The 16,945-nt window shown below is 56.2% G+C and overlaps 1 protein-coding gene across 1 annotated transcript in view; it reads left to right on the top strand.

Moving 5' to 3' along the window:
• Positions 1-16,945, top strand: part of LOC111144787 (G protein-coupled receptor kinase 5) — a 207,394-nt gene that overhangs the window by 172,314 nt on the left and 18,135 nt on the right. Inside the window, exons 5-7 of the mRNA XM_022499248.1 lie at positions 10,029-10,129; positions 11,779-11,871; positions 16,833-16,896. Coding sequence (XP_022354956.1) covers positions 10,029-10,129; positions 11,779-11,871; positions 16,833-16,896 — 258 coding nt within the window. The remainder of the gene's footprint in view (positions 1-10,028; positions 10,130-11,778; positions 11,872-16,832; positions 16,897-16,945) is intronic.

Below are 16,945 nucleotides of genomic sequence, written 5' to 3' on the forward strand. Positions count from 1 at the left end.
GGGGTTTCAGTTCAATTCCCTGGATCTTCGGAGAGTCCTGCCCCTCCTTCATTCCCAAGCCCCATGGAATGAAATCTTCACTGGAGAAAAATCTTCCAAGGCCAAGATATTTCCAACACAATTTCAAACTAAAGCCAGTCTGGAAGCCGAGGAACAGGAGGGAGGGTATTCTGGCAGATGGAAAGTTGGCTTGCTGTGCTGTGGCCTCTCACGCACAAGGAATGAGGGACACTCCCCGCCGTGAGTGTCCTGCAACCGGCCCCTTCTGACCAGAGCTCTGCTCCGAGTTACCTGCCCACGGCTGCACTCACCCAGAGCACAGAGGGCTGGATTCAAGCAACTTGCCAGGAAAAAAGTCACCCTCCAGAGGGCCCCGACAGCCAGCGCAGCCTGGGTAAACAGCACGTCATCTCCCATCCAGTGCTTTGGGCCCACAGGTCATGGCCAGGGATTATCAAATTGACAGAGCCCGGCTGGTCCCTCACTCCCGCCCAGGCACGTTTTGTTTTGTGAATTATCGGTTCTAGCTTTTGACGTAAAGAGTGGAGGCCTGGGTCAGGGTCACTCATGTATTTTCCTTTCTTTCTCATTAAAATTGCCTAGTGCTCTGGGCCCCGGGCTAAGTTCTGCCAATGTTTAAAAATGTCCCTCTCTCTCTTTCCGACCCTTAAGACTCCTTCCTCCTCATTTCTGCAAAGCCACTTGAACAGCAAAGGAAATACGGGTCAAGACCCATTAGGCCCTAATCTGCTTTTCCTTCTTGAAGGGTTGTGGCTGTTTCTCACGGGCTGTGTTTCTCCACTTTGCTGACCCCGGAAACGTGACGCCCTATGACTTGGGGGTGGCCAGGTCAGCGGGGCACCATCGCACAGGGCTGGAGCCAAGCGCTTCCTGGCCTCCGGGCCCCTCACTCGGCTGGTGACCTCTGTGACGCTGCTGTTTGGGGTCCTCACAGGTGACCCTGCCATCCTAAGTTTGTCCAGAAAAGTGTCAGGAAAAGAACTGATTCTCTGAGAGCCGTGGGCTTCTCAGAATCCTTCTCAGTATGCAAATCCCAGCAGCTAAAAACATGAAGGGTCCTCCTCGTTGCTCAGCCAAACCCCCTTCATCCTTCGGGCCTGAGTCAGACCTCCCCTCCGCCACGAAGCCGATCGTGTCTGATGAGGCTGCTTCTGCGGGTGAGAGGCTGCGTCACTCTCAGCCATCCTTTGTCCCCGCCGGTCTTGAACTCCTTCGTGCCCTTGGCCAAGTAAGGTGGTCTACGAGGTCCTTGGGGTGGAGCTCATGCCGCGAGCACAGAATGGACCGTCAGGGAGCCCGCGTGGCCGAGGGACTAAAGCAGCCTGGACCCCGTCGGGAGAAGCAGCAGGCTCCTGGCTTTCCGACCGCTCGCAGCACCGCCTCTGCTCTGCTTGCAAAGACCCTTCCCGCCCCTGCAGTGTCTTCCCGGCCCGGCGGGATGACCGGCTATCTCCACAGCGGTGCCAGCGGTTGTTGCCCAAAGACAGGGAGAGTGCCAGGGTGGTCGCGTGTATGTGTGTCCCAGTGGGATTGTGGGCCTCACAGAGGACGCCAGGTTACTTCCCAGCACCATGTCTGGGTGTCCGCTTCTGCACCCTTTCCTCCTGCCGCAGGAAGCTCCAGGGAGCCCCCCGGAGCTCCTCGGACTCTGGGTCTTTGGCTGTTCGTCATGGAAAGATAAAGGTGAAGATCTGGCTCCTAACAGTTTGGTGGCGGGCAGACGGTGGACCCCCGGGGGTCCCTCTGGAGAAGGCCCCTCTGAGACACCGTGCTGTCTGTTGGAGACGGAGGATCCAGGTCTGGAGGGGGCTTGAAGCGTAAATAACCTGGAGACCGTCCACTTACAAAATGGAAAAGAATATTAAGTACAAAAGTATTTCCTGAGAATGAGAAAAGAAATCACAACCAATGACTAGAGCCTTGGAGATTCGGGCCTTTTACCTGAGATCTCGGTTTACCAGAAGTGCCACTGTAGGAACGCTTCCTGCCCCCCACCCAACTTAGAGCTCTCTGTAGCCCCCAGGACTGCAGGTAAAGAGCCTGAAGCTTGAGCTTTCTCTGCTCCAGTGACTCGCTTCTGACTGGAGTCTGTGCCCACCCTGAGGGGAAGCGATAAGCTCCCTCAGAACTCGAAAGAGGCACAGTCATTTCTTGTGCCTCTTTCTTCACGATTTCTTCACAATCCATTTCTTGCCTTCTACCCCAAGGACCTGTGGCCACCAGCTGCCTGTCCAGCCTTGTGTCTCTGCCCAGCGGGGCTGCATCTGGCATGGCGCCCAGGCCACAAGTCAGGCTGACCACGCAGACACTCGGGGAGGACCTGGGGGTGTTTCGGCTGAGAGCGGGAGGGCACAGACATCAGATCTTGCGTGGAGACAGCCACAGCCCACGGCACTGCTCACAGGCTTCTGTCTGGGCTGATTTATCTTTCCCAGTGACCAAGAAAACAAAACCCCGACTTTGTCCTTCAGTTCTGCTCTTATTTGGGGCTCGTGGATCATGTCTGCTGCCTGGCCGTGGTGGGAGAGAGGAACTGCTCCAGACGGACCCAGAGTGCACGACAGTGGCTTTCCCACATGCCGCGGAAGGTTTTGATTAAAAAGGTGGAAGAATGGTGCTTTCTCTTCCTGTCAGCCGGATCTTAAACCAGCCCTTGAGTGACGAAAACTCTGTCCAAGGCTGCCGTTCAGTAAACTCCCTCCTTTGTCTCCTGGTCGTGATTGGACAAGCAGGTCTTATTTCAAGCCAGGATTTGGGGTTGAAACAAGCCCCCATCACCCCCCTCCTGCTAGTCCCAGGGCCTGTCCTTAGAGTCAGGCAGGCTGGGCCGAGTTAGTTCCCAGAACTCAGAACCAGCCAGTCGGAGGGGTAGCAAGGAGGAAAAAGCGAGGAGAGAGGAAGCCTCTGGTGCTTTGGGTCGTGTTTGGAGGGTCCTCCTAGTCCCCTGCCCTACCTCCTAATTTTACAGGTAGTGAATTAGTATGGATTATTGGCAGCAAGTGGCAAATACTTAACTCCCAGTTGCTCAAACAAAGGAGGAATTTACTGGAAGGGTGGGGATATGATGAAATGAAACTGGAGAGCGCCCCCGGCTGTACATGGGCTGGGGAAGCTGGCACCAGGACGCTTCCCACAAGGGCAGCTCCAGGTTCTCCCCCAACCCTCCAGCCCACAGTGTCTGCCTGAGACAGGCACTCCAACCCTTTGTAACTGGAACACCCCCAAGAACTCTGGCCCAGTTGTGGTGAAGTTAGGGTGGACCGGAGGGTGAGGGTGCTTCTGGTGGGGAAGACACTCCTGCTCTCCGCTTGCCTCTCCCCTGCAGTGAATGCGAATGCACGCACGTTTATTCAGCAGATACTTTGAGCATCTACTGTGTGCCATCATCAGTTCTCATCAGTGAAGCAGAGCAGAGAGATCAGAGCTTTTGGAGCCGGGCGGGCCTGGATTTGAATCTCAGATCCCCCTTTCCTGACTGTTCTGCTAGAAGCATGTGTGGAGTCCTGGCTGCTCGCCGAGCATCGTAGCCAATTTGGAGGAGACGGGAACCAGCAGCTTTCCTGCCCTTCAAGGAGCTGTCTGGAGCTCAGTTTCCACGTCCGTGACCCTAAATCACCAACTCCACCAGCTGGCCTTGTTCTGGGGAGCAAGAGATGTATACATTTGTGGGAAAACTCACATCGAAGGGCCAGTAACTATCGGGCCGGCCCCCCTCGCAGGCGCCCACAACTACCTCTGGCCTTGGCTCCTACTGGAGGCCTGGTTCCCACCCCTGTCCCTGTCCCCGCCCCTGCCCCCAGCCAGGCCCTGGCGGCTCCATATGAGGGCTTCCCACGGCTGACGCAGATCCCTTGTGAAGGGTCAAGGGGTAGCCGGGGTATGGCTGTGGGAGTGCCCCTCCCCTGCTCCTGTCCTGGAGGAGAAGTGGGAAATGGGGGTGGCCCCGCCAAGGAACAGCTGCCTCCACTCTGGCATGGGCCAGACAGGCAAACCTCTAAGCAGCCCTTTTTGGAAGGCAGGGGGCCCTCCAGAACCCCTTATCCTGCTCAGCTTTTCCTGAAAGTGGAGTCTGTCCACATTGGGAAATTGCAAATAGTTTACATGGGGAATGTCAGCTGCCCACATATGAAAATATACACATCATTAAGCCCTAAGTGCTTGCGTCTGGAGATAGAGCGGACAGTCTCCTGGGCTGACCTTTTGTTCACTGATGGAACCGCGGCTAATGAGCACGGAGCTCTTCGGTGGGATGTTTTCATATGGTGAAGCGAAGCATATGTTGGCCATTAGCCTGCGTGTGTGTGTGTGTGCGCGTGTGCGTGCACATGTGGTACGTCCAACACCACTATACAAATAGCGTTTACCCAAACACACAGAGTCCATTTCGTCTTATCTTCCAGCCCCCGTGGGCCTCCAAGACCAAAGTCCCGACCTCACAAGATCTGAGAAGGACGGTGACGTTCTTGGAGAACATGGTGGTGCCTAGTGATAAGGCTCTCTGACTCGTGTCTTTGCTCCCATGCTAGCTGCTTGAGCTTGGGCAAGTTACTTAACTTCTCTGAGCCTATTTCTGCATCTCTAAAATGGAGATTGTAATAGTTAAAACCTAATTGAGAGGATCAAAAAAGATAACCCCACGTAAAGCTTATAGGACTTAACATACAGTAGATGCTCAAGAGACGGCAGTGATGGTGTCGGTGACACTTGCACTGGGAGGTGGGACTGGGTGGAAGGTCTTGCCTGCTCAGAAAGTCAGCTTGGATGAGGTTGTATTAAAGGGGGTCGTGAAGACTGGGTGGAATTTGGACATGCCCTGATGGGGCAGGAAGGGCTTCTTCCAAGGGAACGAGCACAGGTCCGGCGGCTAGAGAGCTAGAGCTTCCCAGGAAGAGACGAGTGTGGAGTGAGTGTCCATGAGCAGAAGGCTGGAGGGAAAAGCAGATTGAGACGAGCATTTGGGGTCAGGGTCAAGAGGGCAGTGGGCTTTGTCCTTTGGAGTGGGGACCATCTGTGCTGTGTGGTATGGAAAAACTCCCTTGGGGGCCATTGTGTCACTGCAAGAGGAAGTGGCAGCAGGTGAGAGAAGAGAATTCTTGAATACAGGGCGGTGAGGTGGAGACAGAGTGGAGGGGTGGGTGGGAGAGATACCAGGATTAGGCTTGCTGTATGTGCATGTCCCATCTGTGAGGTGGGCACAAGCTGGATTTGAGTGGGACCAATGAGACCAAAGCTATGTCCTTCCCCTAGAGCTGGCCCAGGACACCTGGTTCAGGGCCATTGCAGCTCCGATCTGCTCAGCGCTGCCATGGACCCTCTCCAGGTGTTAATCCTGGCTGCACCATGGGCCACAGAGTGACCTTGGAGGGGTCCCTTCCCTTCTTGGTCCTTTGTCTCAGGTAACCCATCTGTGCCATGAGTGACTGGAATCAGCTGAGCCCTCTGTGATCTCTTCCTCCTGCTCCACCTCGGGTCCTGAATCTGTGAACAAGTGTAGGGTATGTGTTTCCAGAAGGTTCTGAGGGTGACCCCAGGGGCACTTGCTTCAGGATTACTGACCACTACTAAGGAGGTGTGGGAGGTAGTTCCGAAGAGCCTTTCACAGCCCACGCATGCCTCCATCCCCGGGTGACTCTAGAGACACCAGCCACATACAGCTGATTCCCTCTCCAGTCTGACGTCTTTAAACCAGAGACTTTGAAGCCAGCAGATGTTTCAGGAGCAAGGTTTTCAGACATGTGGGGTTCCTCACTCAGGCAGGAAATGACGTCCCTTCCTACTGCCCGTCGTCCCAGTGCAGAGGGAGACAGCAGTGCCCTGGGGACCAGACGCAGCATTGCCCTCTCGATGCCACCCTTGGGCTAAAACGATGCAGAGGTCCATGAGAACCAGCCACACAGAGATGGCAGCACCCGTGTCGGCTGCTTGTTTAACATCTTCTAGATGAGTCCTCCTTTCTCTGCGCACCCCCTCCCTGCCTTCTCCAGCCTCCTGGCCTTTGCCCGTGCCATGCTGGCCTCCTCCACCTGTGTCAATCCGACCTCTCCCTCAAGGTCCCACGCTCGCCTTCCTTCCCGAGGGCTCCCTCCCAGGCCGATTTCTCATTTTCCCCCTCAACTGTTACTGCAAAGGTCACGCTCCCAGGTCTGAGATGAATCACTTGGTAATTATTTCAGGTGTGCCATCTGGCCTCCCTACTCCGGGGCCCAGGAGGCTGAGCCGCCCGTGGGGAGGGTGCGCAATGAAGCGCTGTGAGGGGCTCCGTAGCGCCACCTTGTGGGCGTGCTGCCGGGCCATGGAGGCAGAGCTGGGCCTGGGCTATCGCCGCCCGGCGCTTCCTGTCTCTGGCGGTGAAGTCAGTGAGGGAGGGCATCGGAGCGCCCTCAGGGCAGAGCCTCGGTGCGGCGGGCATCACCTGCTTCCTGGTTGAGTACCAAGGCACAGACTCAGAGTGGACAAAGCACCCCCGAGCGTTACTCCCCCTCTATTCCCCAGCACCTTTGGGGGGAAGCGGTGGAGAGGAGCCTTAGCCAAAGAGGGGAGCAGGGTGCAGGTTCGCTTGCTCCGGGTGATTTCGGGGGCTCGACAGACGCTCCCTGCAGCCGACAGCTCCTCAGGGAAGCGGGGTCCTTTCTTGTCAGTCTGGCCAGAAGGGAGACAGCAGCCCCCAGTAAGCACAGCCATGTCCCCAAGACGCGTCGTGCTGTCTTAAGCTGTCCCGGAACTTGGCCACGGAGCAATCCTTAAGAGCAGCTGGGGGTCATTTTGTCATCAGAGTGGACTTCCGGGCTGGGCTGGGCATATGATCTCCTGGAGGCTGGCCAGCTGCTGAGCTTCCGTGCCCCAGACCATCAGGAGGCCATTCGTGATGGCCTCCAGCAGAGAAACCCTGTCCCCAATTTCTTCCTCCTGTCCTCAGAAGCGGTACCACCAAGAGCTAATTCCACACATTTCGGAGGAAACTTGGTGCCTAAATTCACACTGTGGTATTAAAAGTCAAGGCCTGCTGGCTGGAGCTGCTTGAGACCATCTGGTGACCAAAGAAATAAAGTGTCACTTCAAAATACTGCTGGCCTGAGAGGGTCCCAGACCCCAGGGCCACTTGTAACAGAGACCTCCACCAAGACCTGTTCTCCTGGCCACTTTCAGCCCTGCCAATATCTAAGGGCCTTAGGGCTTTTTGTGTTTGATTAGAAATTAGGGGTATGTTTTTAACATGGAGGAGGACAGTCCCCAGCCTTCTCCCCACCCTGACCCTCAGCTTCCCCCCAGAGGGACAGTTCCTGCTAGAAAGAGCCACAGAGCTAACCACAGTTCTCCTGGCATTCCTGAGCCCTCTCACGTGATAGTCCTGTCCAGAGCCCACCTGGCCCCAAGGTTACCCCTCCCTTCCCTAGCCCACCTCACAGGCCTCCTGGGACCAGAAGGGATTAGCTTCCTGGAATGAGATCTGAAACTGGAATTCTGCGTTCAAGCCACAGGGATGGTGTGCAGCGGCTGCAGCTGCTGGGACCCCAGAGCACGCTGAGTGTCTGGGGGCACTTTATCTTCCATGATGTGCTAGACTCGGGCTAGGGAGAGTTGCCTTCATGGGTCTCCCTTGGAAACTGACTTCTCTGACTTGGAGGGAAAAGACCAATACCTTCCAGTTCCGTCGATGCAAATCATAAATGTCCCATGGAAATGTCCCCTTGGGCAGCTGCTCCTCTCACCCCCCTGGCAAGTTCGGGTTTCAGTTCCTAACTTAAACGGGCCAACAGCTTCTTATTCCCTTACTGGCAGAGGCGCTACTCTCTGGAGTCACTTGAAAGGGGGTTTGCTTGGAATCGCTTCATTTCTTCATGTTGAGCCAGGGACTGATTTAAACCCATGGTCGTCAAACTGCTCATTAAGTCCTATTAGGGCTTTGACCGTGGGTGCATCCCCAGAGCCCTCCCGCCAACCCACCGCGGAGCACGAGAGCAGTGGGACTCCATGCACATGGCTGGATCCCCCCTAGACCCTGGGCTGCCCCTCCCATTGGCTGGGGAGGAAGCAGAGTATGGTCCTCCGTGGGAAGGCCCAGGTGGGGTGGAAGTCTGAGCCCAGATTCCGCTTTGCTCTGATCCTGTCCTCCACGAAGCCTTTCCCAAATGACCCTGCCCGGTAATGCTCTCCCTCTCTGAGCGCGGCGGTGGGGGGGGGGGGGGGGGGGGCTCATGGCGTTGAGCCACGTTGTCTTCCATTTCAGTTCTTGCTGCCTCTGCTGGAGGGCCGCACTGTGCCCTGCCCACCTTGAGGCCTGAGGGGCTCCTGGGAGGTGGGGAATGGGTGAGAGGGGCACAGGGGACCCACACGCCCCACCATCTTCAACCAGACTCCCTCCAGACCAACCCTCCCAACCTGTGTTCCAGTCCCCTGTCTGCCACTTCTCGGCTGGGTGACCTGGTGTCCAATGACTGAAATTCTTGGACCTCCGTTTCCCCGTCTGTGAAGTGAACATTATAGCATCTTCACCTCGCGGAGCCATGATGAAGGTTAGATGACGTAGCACATGTAAGGTGTTTCTCGCAGTGCCGGACCACAGCTGGCCTTCGGCAGAGGCAAACCTGGGCTACCCGTTGGTTTTAAATAGTGGGTCTATAGATAAAATCCATCTGGAGGAGGAGAAAAGAAGTTTGCTGGTTTAAAGTCTGTCAGTGGGCCCCTTTTATACATGACCACACGCAGCCTGGAGAGGCGAGAGAGATTCCCACGAGGGTATTACCTGATTTCTGTCTTTCCCATCTTCCTGGAGAAAAAGTGCTCAGTCAGGGCCACATTGGCTTCACCTTTTAACGCCCCCGCAACGTGCCTGATGCCAGGTTCGGTCCACTACGGGTAAGGGCGGGTCTTCCCAGGGCGGCGTCTGATGGCAAAACAGGGGTGCAGCGGAGTGCGTACAGGTGGGCAACCCAGCTGCCTCTTCTGAGGTCCAAGAACTGGGGGTTTCTCCCCATGACTTCCCGCCCAGCATGTGTGTTTGGTCTTTGCTGACTCCTCCCCGATTCGGGTCACATCCTGGCACCAAGCACAGCTTCAGGTGGCTCCTTACCGTGCGTACCGTGGACTCTGTTCTGTGCCTGGCATGGGCCCTTCAAACCGAAGTTGCCTGGCCGTCGGCTCTCATGGTGCAAATTTGCCCATGGCCTCTGGGTTTGTGTTAGGATTTGATTGCTCTCAAAGAACCCAGAGTTACCCCAAGAGATTCAGCTGCCAGGTTCCCAAGAAAGTTCCCCAAGTCTTAGAAGCAACCTCCGCACCCCAGCAGCCAGCCATCTCTGCAGAAGCTTCTGCGTGTAACAGAGGCAGAGATGGAAGCACACAGTGACCCCAGAGGGGGAAACCAGTGCTTGGGCTTTCGGTTTCTTGGTGGGGGGGCTCCTTCTGCAACTTCGAGCATCTTTTCTGCAGTCTTGCTCATACGGGTTTTTAGGGAGGGAGGAATGGGAGCCACCACCACCCAGGGCAGCCTGTCAAAGCTGTGCCCATGGAGTGCAACCCCCCCACCCTGCTGCTGAGCTGTGCTTTTGCTGGCCCTTCCACCCTTTCCAGACCCTCTCATGCAGGACCTTGAGGCTGGGCAGGTGTCCACCTTGCCCTCTGTGCCGACAGGCCCAGCCTGGGAAGGGGCATCTGCAGGCTGCCAGGGGCTGACTGACCAACCCGTCCATGCGGGACAGTTCCATACATACATCTTGTTTGGGTCTGACCCCAAGCCAAGGACACAGGGACATCATTCTCAGTGTGCCACAGATGAGGGCCACAAGGCTCAGAGGAACCTAGCGACCTCCACGAGGTCACACAGACTCAAAGTGGCAGAGCCAGAAACCTGGCCTTAAGTCTAGGCTCGTTCACCGCCTTTCACCCCAGCAACCTTTGCGTGCCCCTGAATGTGGCATGTGGCTCAGGGCCTGGAGTGGAGTGGGCAGGAGGGAGAGGAGGAGCCCCACGCCTGCCCCTCACTGACATGTCCTCTTCTCTTCCTCCAGTCCCCAGTTTTCATTGCTCAGGTTGGCCAGGACCTGGTCTCCCAGACAGAGGAGAAGCTCCTACAGAGGCCCTCCAAGGAACTCTTCTCTGCCTGTGCACAGTAAGTGCTCCCTCCCTGCCCAGGCCGGGCCTCCACGAAGCCCTGGAGAGGGGCTACCCCTACCGTCCACCTGGAGCGCCAGCCCCAGGGCAGGTCTGCCATGCCAGGGTCCCCAGCCAAGCCGCGCAGCTGTTTGTATAGTTTTTACCATCGGAAAAGATACCAAAGGGCCAAGTCCAAACAAAACATCTATCTCAAAGGGCGTTGAAAGTAAGTGGCTCTCCAGGCTGTTGAGACAGAGGAATGTGCAAAAACTTGACCCCGTCTGGGTGGTTTGGGAGTCCTTCCCAGCGCCCACCCCCCACTGCCTCCAGCAGCCAGAGCCAGGTAGCGCTGCCGCAGGAAGGGGGCTGGAGGCCACCTTAGCCGCACCCTGTTACCTTGTCTGCAGGCCATACGGCCATCCTGACGGAATAGGACACAAGTCGGGGGGTGTGCTGCTGGCCAGACACGAGGGAAGCCCTGACCTGTCCCTTGCACATATACTGTGAAGGCGTGAGCCAGTAGGCACACACATGTGCCTGTGCCCACCCAGGTACCCTGCTTCATAAGCTGACACGTGCCGGCACACCAAAAACCTTCCACAGCCTGATCACCCCGCACGGCTTGCTGTGTGCCCCCATTCAGCCTTTGCCCCACAGACAGTGGGGAGCTTGCTGTGTGCCTGGCACCGTGACAGGTGCTTCACCTGCCATGGTGAGCAAGAACCCAGGCCTGGCTTCCACAGGGCTTGACAGCCAGGCAGGGAGGACATGAAAACCAGTGTCCCTGTGCCCTGTGGGAAGAGCTGGAGCCCATGTTGAGCACGGACATTGAGGGAGGGCCAGCTTGGGGCCCAGCCCTGTTAGGTGCCGAGGAGAGGAACCCCCCCCCCACAACACACAAGCAGAAATAAACCTGGTTGCTGTCCTCTTGGAGCTGGCTGAGGGTCAGATCTGACAGCAGGTGAAGCCCCTGGGCTGTCCTTGTGGCCCTGAGGGAATGGACATCCCAGTCTCCTACACTGGCCCCTGCCCTCATGTTTGGCAGGAGACCGGGTCCAACATGGCCCCCACTGTGCCTACTGCTCCCCCACCCCCACCCACACGTCCCAAGTGCCTGGGCTGCATTGGTCAGCGTCATGGCTTTTTAAAGGAAAGAAGCCCATCTGCCCCTAACCACAGCCAGCTTCCGGGGGCCTGGCCCACAGCAGGCGACTGGTCAACTCTGCTGCGGCGATGGAAAGCTCCCAGTGGCTTCTCTGGTCCTGGACCAAATCCAGAGCCTGGACCCTCCAAACGCTGCATCCCTACTCTGCCCATCCCTGCACACACTCTCCCCTGCTCCAGCTTAAGTATTCTTCGTTCTCACAGCAGCTCAAGAGTCCCTTCATGAGCCCCCCAGGGGCCTCACTTAACTCTCTGTCCTGATAACATGCTTCTGTAGGCCTCTCTTTGACGGTTGTCCCACATCACAACACCCACCTCACGCTCACAGCTCTAGCCTGCACCTAGAGCCGTGCCGTGGTGGGGCCCACGGGATCAGGCGGTCACTCTGGTAGGAAGACGGGCCTCTGAGGCAAGGTGTTACCCTGCGGATACGTATCCATGGCTCTGCCCGTCGGCTTCAGGCCAGGATTGTAAAATGTTCATTTCTTCCCTCCGAGCCAGGTCTGTCCACGACTACCTGAAGGGAGAGCCCTTCCATGAGTATCTGGACAGCATGTATTTTGATCGCTTTCTGCAGTGGAAGTGGTTGGAAAGGTGAGTGTTCCCGGCACAGCCCCCCTGCACGTGTGTGCCGCGTGCGTGCGCGGGAAGTGGGGCGACGGGCTTTCCAGCTGAGAGCTCAGAAAAATCAGCTACCTCCGTGGCTCCGTGGTTCAAGTAAAATTAGCCATCCTCCTGTTGATTAAGTTCTTGGCTCTTCTAGAAATGTTCTGTGCTTATTAAAGTGTACACGCACACTCACTCTCATAAATACATACGTACTTATCCTTACTTGTTTGGTTCACTGTTTGGGGGATTCTCTCTCTGTCCGCAGATGAAGAGCTGCTGTGTTCTCCGAGTGAGTCACAGAGTGACTCATGAACGAGTTTAGCTCAGTCCCCTGTGGATGGACATAGAGGTTGCTCTCAGTTTTGTGTACAATCTTCCCTAAATAACGAATAGCTTGGTAGATACATCTTCATGTGCTCTCAGAAGTACATGAAGAAATCCATAGAAATCCCCACAGAGGAATTTCGGCCAAAGTGAAACCGTGAGGGACCGCTAAGCTACCCTCCCAGACAGCTGCCCCCCGTTTCCAGTCCCGCCAGTGTCTCGGTGCCTGCTTCCCCTCAGCCTCACCCACACTGTTCTCGTGCTTTCCTGGCCGGCGTGTGAGCAGCAGGCTTTCCTTCTTGTTTATCTTCTCATCTCTAATAATGGATAAAATTGAGTATCTTTTCCTGTTTTGTTTACTGCCTTTTCTCTGCAAAGTGCTCTCACAGACATGGCAGTAACTCGGCCTCTGTGTGACTGAAGAGGAAGGAGAGCCACACAGAGGGCGTGGGCTGGTCACACAGCAGGCCAGCAGGGCAGCTGGGGGGAGGCCCCGGCCCAGGACCCCAGCACAGGGCTCTGCCCACCACACTGTTCAGAATTGGCAGAACAGGGCATTGCCTGCGTTAAATCTGTGCTGGGCTGCACTGGTAGACAAGGGCAGGAGCATCCCCTTCCACAGCCCAGGGGTCCATGTGCCTGAGGCCTGCCCCCCACAGGCATCTGGGCACCCTCTGGGCAGAGAGCCAGGAGCCATTTTGCTTCTGCCTGTCGCCACCTTTGCTGGCTGAGTGCCCTACAGACACATAGGAAGCTGTAGGACAAGTTGCCCAAAGAGGCCATCCACGGCTCTCCCCTGCCCACTTCAGGAAGCCCAGAGGGAAACACCCAGCTCTGTACCACGGGGGGTTCGTTTCTGTCCACCCCGACTGGTGGGAATGACAGTGGAGCAGGGGTCAGTCTTCTCTGGGGGCCACTAGCTGCCACTGGCCCCCTTGCACGTGCGCACAGTGGCTCCAGGAGAGCCGAGGAGGTGAGGGTCAGGGCAGACATCCTGCTGAGGGCCCTGGGGTCCACAGCCTGGGTCTGCGTCCTGGCTCTACCTTCGCAGGGACCTCAGCAAGGGCTGCTCACCCCTCCCCGCTTCAGTTTTCTTATCTGTGAGATGGGGATCATAATAGCGCGTGCCTTCGTAGGCCTGGGTGTGGACGAGCAGAGGTAAGCGTGGTCCATGCCTACAATAAGGCAAGTGTTCAGCAGAGGTCATCCATCTGGCCCCGGGAAGTCAAAGGCAGGATACAGTTGTCGTGGTTGTCGGTGAGATCATCAGTGCCACTGTGTCTGTCACCCTCAAGTGTCTGGTATGGGAAGGAACAGCTGGCTCTTGTGTTCCTGATGATCACAGGACAGTGTGGTGGGGACGTATTCGCCACCCCCTGCCCCCCACTCCCGAGCCCAGGCTGTGTGCCACACACCCCGACCTCTGCCCACCTTCCTGGGGCGGCAGTGTAGGCTTGAGACACTGGATATGGGCTCTGCAGCAGGCTTCCTGGGATCCCAGCCCCAGAGCCACCACTTACCGACATGACATTGGGCAACTCGTGTCCCCTCTCAGAGCCTAAACATTCTCACCTGCACAGTGGGGACCGTCCCACCTCCTGATGCAGTTGTGCGGAATACACTGTGCCTGTGCGAGGTGCTTCACGCAGTGGGGACTCTTACCCTAAAGACTCCGGAAGGGAGATGTCCTTTGTTCCTAGAGTTCTTCTTTTTTTTTTTTTAAATTTTATTTATTTGACAGCACGTGAGCACATACAAGCAGGGGGAGCAACAGAGGAGAGAGAGAAGCAGGTTCCCCACTGGGCAGGGAACCCAACACAGGGCTTGATCCCAGGACCTTGGGACCATGACCTGAGCCGAAGGCAGATGCTGAACCGACTGAGCCACCATGCACCCTTGTTCCTAGAGTTCTAATAACGATATCTGACACACAGCAGCTTACAAAGAGCCTTGGGATACAGATGCCTTTTCAGAGTCGTTTTACTGAAGATACAAGGCTCAGAGAGGTTGATCGATCGGTCGTGGGTCACACAGCAAGGGCCTGGCAAGGCTGGAACCTGAAGCCAAGGCCCTTTGATCAAGTCCTTTCCCCTTACTCCACCCAGCACTCTGTTCAATAGAATGTGGCCATTGGCTTTGACTTTGCTTGTCTCTCCTGGCTACTTGAAATGGAGAAACAGGCTTTTTAAATCTGTGTATTAACTCTGAAGAAGTTAGGCCCTTTTGTGGGCATTAAGTTGTTGAAGCCACTAGGGCAGGAGCCTGGCCTAGAAATGCCCCTGAATGACTGACAGCACCCCACTTCCTCCCTTTCCTTTTTTTTTTTTTTTTTGCTAACAAGATCATGGCCTGTTCGTGCTGTACTGTTGAAATATTAAAGGGATTTTCTCCCTCCCAAGGTTAACCGAGAAATTCCTCGGAGACTATATTACACTCATTTCCCCTCGCAGAGGAGCTCTGTGGTAACGCCGACCGACTGTTTGTTCTCCATGTATCGTAAACTGTTAGGCCCGGGCGCCTTCATGTGGTTTCGAGGGCGGCTGTAGGGATGCTGCCCAGGGCCGCATGGCCCATGCAGCCACATGGAGGCTTTGCTGTCGCGGGCCGCTCGTCGGCAGGAGGACCCGGAGCCTTGGGAGTGTCCACTGGGGGGCGGCCCTGTGCTCCCAGCGGGGATGTAATCCGTGTGTCGAACCCCTCCCCGCCCCCCCGCCCCCCCGCAAAGAAACAGAAGAGAGTGAGTCAGGGCTCATGAGCTCCAGACGGGCCTGCCAGAAAGAGCCACCAAGGGGCGGGGGGTTCGGGGCTGTCCTGTGAGAGGTGTGGCATGAGGACCTTTGGGACCCGGCGGCAAGAAGGGTTGCAACAGAGGGTTCATTCAGGAGCTGCTGGGTGACCAGAGGCTCCCCGGTCTTTCTCAAGCTGACCCACTTATGTGGGGCAGCTCAGGCATCCTCTAGCGTGTGCCCTGGTCCAGCCCCTGCGGTGGGGCTGGGGGATGCTCAGAAATAGTCCTGGAGGTCCAAGAGCTAAGTTTGACCTCCTAAAAGCGGATTGTTCTTTATCGGTTCATGGTCCAAGGATGCTTGGGTTGTTTCCATCTCTTAGCCCTTGTGAGTAATGCTGCAGTGAGCGTGGGAGGGAAAACGTGGTAGATACATACAATGGAATATTACTGAGCCTGAAAAAAGAAGGAAATCCTGCCATTTGTGATAACATTGAGGAACCTGGAGGACGTTCTGCTAAGTGACATAAGCCAGACACAGACAGATCCTGCGTGATCTCACTTAGATGTGGAATCTCAGATAATGTCCCAGTCCTAGGAGCAGAGAGCGGCTGGTGACTGCCAGGGGCCGGGGGTGGGGGGTGGAGGTCATAGGAGATAGAGGTCGAGGGAGGCAAGGTTTCAGTTCTGCGAGATGGATAAGCTCTGGAGAGCTGACGTACAGTGACGTGACTCTAGTTCATGGTCCTGTATCTTGAAGTTGGCTAAGACAGGAGTTCTTAAGTGTTCTTACCAGTGAGAAGGGAAGAGGGAACATGGTAACCATGGGAGGTGACAGCTTGATTGTGGTGATCCTTTCACAGTGTGTCCCTGTATCAAAGCATCAGTTGGGTACCATTTGTCAGTTACACCTCAGAAAAGCTGGATTGGGGGCAGCTGACTATTTTCAGCCAAACAGGCCGGTGATGACCAAGCCCAGGCTGCCTGCACCTTGGAGTTCTTCAGGGCGATTTTAGATGGCCGTTTGTTCACTCCGTGAGGTCCCACCCTTGCCTCGGGATCAGAGGGTCTGTCTGATTAGACATAAAAGGCTTTAGCTAATTAAAATGGGGGCCAGTGGGGCTCCTGGGTGGCTCAGTGGGTTAAGCCTCTGCCTTCGGCTCAGGTCATGATCCCAGGGTCCTGGGATTGAGTCCCTCATCATCATCCCTCAGCAGGGAGCCTGCTTTCTCCTCTCTCTCTCTCTCTCTCTGCCTACTTGTGATCTCTCTCTGTCAAATAAATAAATAAAATCTTTTAAAAAAAATGGGGGCGAGAAGATACAAAGCAATGATTACTTCGTAAATAGAGCTTTGGGCAGACAGGAGCTTCTAGTGTTGCAGAGCTGGGGGGGAATTGTGATGAAGGGGCCCTTGGTGGAGGGAGGGCTGGAGACCTGCGTTAAAGGTGACCAGCACCCTTTCCCCCTGGGGCCAAGAGTTGGGCAGGTGGACCAGATGTGCAGGTGTGGGGAGGGCTATTGTGTCCTCCCTGGGACACCGAACTGCGCGGCTCCTGGCCCCCTCCCTTCTCCCTGCAGAGAGCACAGCTGCTTTCTGAGCCTAGCCACTGCATTTTCATTTGGAGAGAGAGGGAGCCACACGGAAAGTGCATGAAACAGCCCCTTCACGCCTCTGCTCTTCCCTCCAAGCGAGTGAGCGAGGATTGCTTGGGTCCCAAGTCGCAGGGGACCGAGGGCGGGTGGCCTGGGATTTGAACGCCCAGCCCCAGAGCAAGTCCTTGAGGGACCCGTCTGCGGCGATGATTTGGAGGGCACGCAGGGCTGCAGTCGTCCGTTTCTTGTGGATTCTGCATCTCAACGCCATGAGACCAGTGTTGGATTCTTGCTTTTTTCCAGGCAACCGGTAACCAAAAACACCTTCAGGCAGTACCGAGTACTAGGCAAAGGGGGCTTTGGGGAGGTGAGTGAACATCCGCGTCTTCAGTGGGAAGTTCCCCTACTCCTGTCCC

This window comes from Enhydra lutris, unplaced genomic scaffold (assembly GCF_002288905.1).
Source record: "Enhydra lutris kenyoni isolate GAN:26980312 unplaced genomic scaffold, ASM228890v2 scaffoldscaffold12, whole genome shotgun sequence".
Lineage (NCBI taxonomy): Eukaryota > Metazoa > Chordata > Mammalia > Carnivora > Mustelidae > Enhydra > Enhydra lutris.